The sequence below is a fragment of the Mus musculus genome, chromosome 11, assembly GCF_000001635.26.
Source record: "Mus musculus strain C57BL/6J chromosome 11, GRCm38.p6 C57BL/6J".
In the NCBI taxonomy this organism is placed as follows: Eukaryota; Metazoa; Chordata; class Mammalia; order Rodentia; family Muridae; genus Mus; species Mus musculus.
The window spans coordinates 45,002,973-45,008,972 of NC_000077.6; the positions used below are offsets into that span (position 1 = coordinate 45,002,973).

Sequence of the window (6,000 nt, forward strand, 5' to 3'; positions counted from 1 at the left end):
TTGGGTGGCGGGGGTGGGGGGCTTAAGTCAGGCTGCATTTGGCAAAAGATGACTTCCTGTTTCTAAGAAAGAAAGAAAGGCTTATGAGGGTTTAGGAAAGGACTCCAGGAGCTTTTGGACTGCAAAGGGGCTCTTGCAAAACAACATTTGGATGATTTACGTGTAAATGAATCAGAAACATGTGGATTGAATTTCCTTGCGAATACAGATGGGTTTAAAAATTAACGGAAAAAGTGTTTGGCAAAATACTTTTGGGTTTTTCTTTTAATTGAATCTAAAATGTCAGGGGTTGGGGTAGGGAAGCCAGAGTAATGTGGGGGGGGTACATGGCCTGGTCTCCCTCTGTCCATCTGTGCCAATGGGGTTCCTTTATTTTAAGGAACATTTTCCACACATGATGGTTTAGTCAAAGGAAGGGAAAGAGGTCCAATTTCCTCATTAGTGATTAGTGCAGGCATTAATCACTGATGAGAATATTCACTTAAGTTTAGATTTGTCAATAAAAAGGAAAGAAAGAAAAGGCTTTTTTCTTTTTTCTTTTTCTTTCCGTGTTATCATTGTTAACCAAAGAAAGCCTTGTCTTTGGTTTTACACAGGCATCTCTCTTGGCTTGGTCTATTTTCAAGTTACCACACCATCTTTCCTATAGCAAACCCCTATTTTTCACACTCTTTCTGTTAAATGTGCCCTATTGGAATGGTGTCTATTTGATGTAGGGGCAAACACAGACCAGAGAAGTTTAACAGTGCTTTCAGCTAGATCCAAGAAGCAGAAATGGTAGTTCACAGGCAGAGGGTAATCTGCCTTGGGGTTAGACCCTGCCTGGGCTGGGGGGTTAGACCCAGGCGCTCTGCTTCTATTTAAACGTTCACTAACTCCTGAGTGCTGCAGTTCACTTCATGTTCCAGCCATGGAGGCTGAGGGTCAGGCAGAGAATTAGCCATCTCAGAGGAATGCGCTCTGAAGTGGGCAGGCATGAGGCAGCATTTCCTAAACATGGCCGTGCAGCTCCTAACTCCAAACTCTAAAATAAAAATAGGGTTGACTAAAAACAGGTCTTCCCTTCATAGGCTACATGTTTTCCCTAGTAGCCATGCTCAGGTCATTCCAGAAATCCTGGGAGTAGAGAGGCATTCTACAGTGTCCGGCAAACAGGCTCTCTCTTCCAACCAGGACTCAGCTTTCCCTGTGAACAATGCCTGCTGTGGTGCTGTGGCTGGCGTCCTTTTCCAGCTAGGGCTGAAGGGAAGGCCCTCCCTCAGATGGTTGCTCTGTTGCTTAATTTTCATGCTAATACAGAACATAAGGAGAGACTGTTCGCAGAAATTGTTGGCAGTTACAGCGGGCCATTCCTTTATTTTATACTTCGTATGTGATGGTGGGGGGGTGGAGGCAAAATGACAAACTGAAAATTCTCACTATTTTGCAAAGTCTGAGGCTGCAACTTTCCCAATGGTATTCTAACTATGCAACTCTCCAGCTATGTCTTAAAATTGAAGTCAGATTTAGAGAAATGTTTAGGATACCCTGTTAGAGACACATATACATGTATAACATTTTTAATAAGGTACATGTATATTTTATGACACAATTCATTCCCCGAAAGATGCAAGGGCATCTGGGTAACATTCAGCTACCAATGTCACGTGTGGATTGGGTTTTTTTGTTTTTAATTATTGTGTCTCCCCTCCCTTGTGAAATGTTTGGATGCAAAACCGTTGACTTCTGTCTTTTCTCTTCGTAGCGATATCTGGCATGATTGTCCCTCCCATGTGAAAGAATTGCCTTGAAGAATTTTATTAATGAAGAGGTTGGATTCTGCTACGAAAGTTATCTGACATGAGTCCCAGAGTGGAACTTTTAACTCAGGCCTTTTTAAGAGGAATCACACAATAACTGCAGATTTTTAAACAAAATCACCGACCTTGCAAATACTGAAATTGGAAAGGGGGTCTGCCAGAGCAGGGTGTTGGTTAAAGTTGTAACCCCCGAGTATCTGGGGGATATATTTATTCTGTATTGATAAAAAGCAAGCCCACATTTTCTTTTTCTTTCTTTCTTTTCTTAAGCTTAACTCTGCAACCATTTGTCTTTTATAAACCATTAAGCTACACACAAGGGCCACTATAAACAAGACTCCATGTTTTAATTTATGTTTTTAAAGCTATGGAAGGGGAGAATGAAGTGGTGATATTTACAAAAAAAAAAAATCTAAAAGGAGAAAAAAAAAAGAAAAACAGGGAAAAATAAATTTAAAAAAAGAGCTCGTATGGACAGAATAGGAATGCCAGTTAGATTTTTTAGTGAACTAAGGGTCGGCTTCTGCGCCTTAAAGCTTATCAGTGGTAGTTAGCTCAGACAGTGCATTTTCAATATCTAACTTAACACGCCACCCCTTAGCAGTGCAAGCTTCGTTCTCTCTTTTGTATGGTTGTCTTAAGTAACTGTGTAAATAAGTGTAGCCTGGAAAGTTACCAAGCGACATACATGATCACGTTTGCCCTTGTACTCGAAAAGCCAGTGCCTCTAGACAGATTGTTTAAAAACAAACAAAAACAAAACAAAACAAAACAAAACAACATGCATCTTTAAACCCGATCTTATTCTTTTACTTAACATCAACTTCTCCCGAAGCCAGCGGCCTCTGAGAGTGGAGCAACACATGTTCCGAGCGAGAATCTCCTTCAAGACTTCACAGGACAGGGTCCAGGCACAGAATTCCATATATGCCCTCCAGTTTACCAAGCCAAAATCTCGCTCGCACTCCACCGTCAAGAGATCCAAGCTTACTCAAGCTGGAATCCTAGATATTAACTCTAGATCTGGGCTCAAAAACCCAAATAAAGCAAACCCACAAAGGCAAGTAGGTGTGCTGTTCCGGGCTCCCAAATCACACGGGTCTATACCCGCAAGACTCCGCAAGGTCCCAAATCACACAGGGGTCTGTATCCGCAAGACTCCGCAAGGTTGGAAAGTTCTATATTCAGTCAACAGGTAAAGTGCTTTGGAGTTCAGTGTGAAAGGAAACTGGGAGAGAGGAAGGGAAGGTTGAGGCTTCAAACTCAGCTTTCTATGGGAAATTTTGCTTTCAACTGGGAAGTGTTCTTAAAGAATCCATAGCAAAGATTCAGCCAGCAAGGCTCTGAGGGGGCGTGTTCCTGCTGACCTCTGCCCTTCTGTTTCTGTATGTAGTTATAAATACTGTAGATTTCTTTTGTGATTTTTTTTTTGCCAAAGTTGTTTTATTTATACATTTTAATGTCTTAAGATTTTCGATCTCACACACGCAAAGAATTATACTGCATATTTTGCAAAGAAATAAAAAGCGCACTACCTTTAGCTTGCACATACTTGCAAAGTTAATTCAAAGGCTTTCTGTTTGTTTGTTTTAATGGGGATTTTGTAAAATATCCATATAAATAATGTATTTATCTTTGGAATTTGTACATTGCTTTTCTCTCCTTCCTCCCATCCCCCACCCCTAGTTTATTTTGTGTGTGTGTTTGCTTTGTGAACAGTGCGCAAGTATAGTTTGGTCACTTATAGTTGTATTAGCTGTTTCAATGTGATTTTTAAACAATTCATTTATAGGTATTTTTAGTATTGTTTTAAACCATGCTTCATTTTTTTATTTCCACCCAAAAGCCATTGTCTATTTTTGTATTATTTGTAAGTTAAGAAGTTTTTTCCAATATATGGCAAAAAAATAGTAGCATATTATTCTTGTAGTATTTAGTTCTGTAGATTTAAAAATAATGTACCCTTTGCTTTGGAAGCATACAAAAACGCTGTTTTACTCTAGTAATATGCATGGAATCTCTCCCTTTGGAGTGACGCATTTTGTGCATTAAATTTGGGGGAGAAACTTCATAGAGATCAATGAACATACTTTCTTTCTTAAGTCTGCTTGTATATTCTCTGTCTTTCACATAAATATAAACCAGCAGATTGGATGCCTTAACAATGCAAATCATATCCATTTCACCTGTACATTGTACTGTGCACCCCCCCCAACTGTCAGCCATCACTAACATTCTAAGAAAAAAAAAAAAGAAAAAGAAGAAAAAAAAAGAGAGAAATCGAAAAGCACAAAAGAACTGTTTTGTTACTTTAAGACAATGTTACTTTTTCTAGTAGAGCAAGAGAACATTAACAAAGCTGCGACTGTGCATGCCCGGATGGATTTCAACGGTTTTCACTAGACTGTCAGAGTGCGGATTTTTATGGGTTGGGGAGGGGAGGGGAGGGAAGTTGGGGGGGTTGGTAGGGGAGGGGAGGGAGGAAAGCTGATTTTTCATGGTGAGAAATAATAATAATGACAACTGATGATAATAATAATAATAATAAAAATAAAAAGAAACTGGAAAAAAATATAAGCAAGGTTTAGCATTGCTTCTCCGTACTCAGAAAGGTTGTCTGAATTCGTGTGGTAAGCGCTGGCCTCAAGATGTCTAACGTCTAAAGCCATATTTTGTCTGGTGAGCCAGACAACTGTCTGCAAAGGAACGAGCAGCAAGCCGGTGAGGTGTCCGGCTCAGACCCTGACAAAAGACGCCACCAATCTGTTAGCCACGTGCTGTGACGTGATGAGAACTTTACTGGAAAGCCCAAAGAGCCTTTAAAAAGAAAATGTGTATCAATTGTGTTTTGTTACTTCTGTTTGATTAGCCGATGGAGAAGTAGTTTGGTTTTAGGAACCACTTTCTTCTACACAAAATCTTGTTTTTAAGTCCCTTTAAGATATAGCCCCCTAAATACAGAATATGGCTTTTAAAAAGAAGATGGAGTAGAGAATTCAATTCAGATTTCCGTTTTGGGGGAAGAGCCCTGCCTCTGGATGACTGGATATGTCCACGCCATGCCCGGCCTCACAATGTAGGATGCAGCTCCATGAACTCATTCTGCAAATCTTTCACCTTCTTTTCAAACGTTTTCAATAGACACACACTGTACAATCCAATTGTTAGAGCACTCAACTACTGTAGAGATTGTTATATTTCATTCTTTTTTATTTCTTTCTTTCTTTTCTTTTCTTCTCCTTTTTTTTTTTCAAAAATTCAAACTGTAAAAAACTTTTCAACGTTCACGATATTTAATTAAAGTTACTTCCTGTCTGTGATAGCAGCTCCTAGTGGCGTGTTCATTTCTCTATGGCAGAAGAGAAGAGCAACACTCAATGGACTGCAAAAGGCCCGGGTTTGCTATTATTCGGGCCAGTGTTAACACCCAGAGAGAATTAGCCTAGGCCTGGGGCACCCACTTCCTTTCTTTGTAGGTCCCACCGGGATCTGCTAATTTGGAATGCAAATTGAACACGCACAGCGTACTGCTGCCCTCTGCTGGCATGAGCCAGGTGTGCACGTGCTGGCCCACATTGGTGGCAAGAGCCCCCAGTCCTATTGTCAGTGAACAGTGAGATTCCCCCCATGATAGGGGCTGAATTGGGAATCCAGGAACTGGTCATTCTAGAACACCATCCTCTGCCCTGGAAGGCTGAGCTAAACTCTTCCTATGCAACTGCTAATTAATCCCAGTGTGCCTCCTGGTCAATTAATTATGTGCCCTGGCTTGCTGATGAGACGTGTGACTAGAGAACATATATATATATATATATATATATATATATATATATATATATATATATATATATGTATATATATATATGTATATATATATATATATAAACTTTGTGTGGATAATAGTTTTTTTTTTCTTTTTCCTGGTTGACAAAACCACATCTGTCTGGAATTGAAAGTTACAGGCACTCAGTCGTTGTGCAAACTTCATAGGTCCACAGAAGATATACACACATCTGGGACCGGGTCATTTAAGGATACATCTTTCCATTGTACGTTCCATGTCTTCACTAATTTTGCAATGACTGGACACGATGAGGTTAATGGCGCTTACAAAATGCCTCGACCAACAGAAACTCCATGGCCAGACCTAAGAGGGTGTCCCATAACCACCAGCACATTCATTTGTGGGAGGCACTGCTAT

At 40.1% G+C, this 6,000-nt stretch overlaps 1 protein-coding gene across 16 annotated transcripts in view; it reads left to right on the top strand.

Annotated features, from left to right (window-relative positions):
* The window catches only part of Ebf1 (early B cell factor 1), a 389,997-nt gene extending 384,873 nt beyond the window's left edge, over positions 1-5,124 (top strand). For all 16 annotated transcript variants that reach the window (NM_001362575.1, NM_001362577.1, NM_001362579.1 and 13 more), the window contains one exon: positions 1,745-5,124. In NM_001362575.1, the coding sequence (NP_001349504.1) occupies positions 1,745-1,776 (32 nt within the window). In that variant the 3' untranslated portion in view covers positions 1,777-5,124. The remainder of the gene's footprint in view (positions 1-1,744) is intronic.
* The last annotated feature ends 876 nt before the right edge of the window (positions 5,125-6,000 follow it).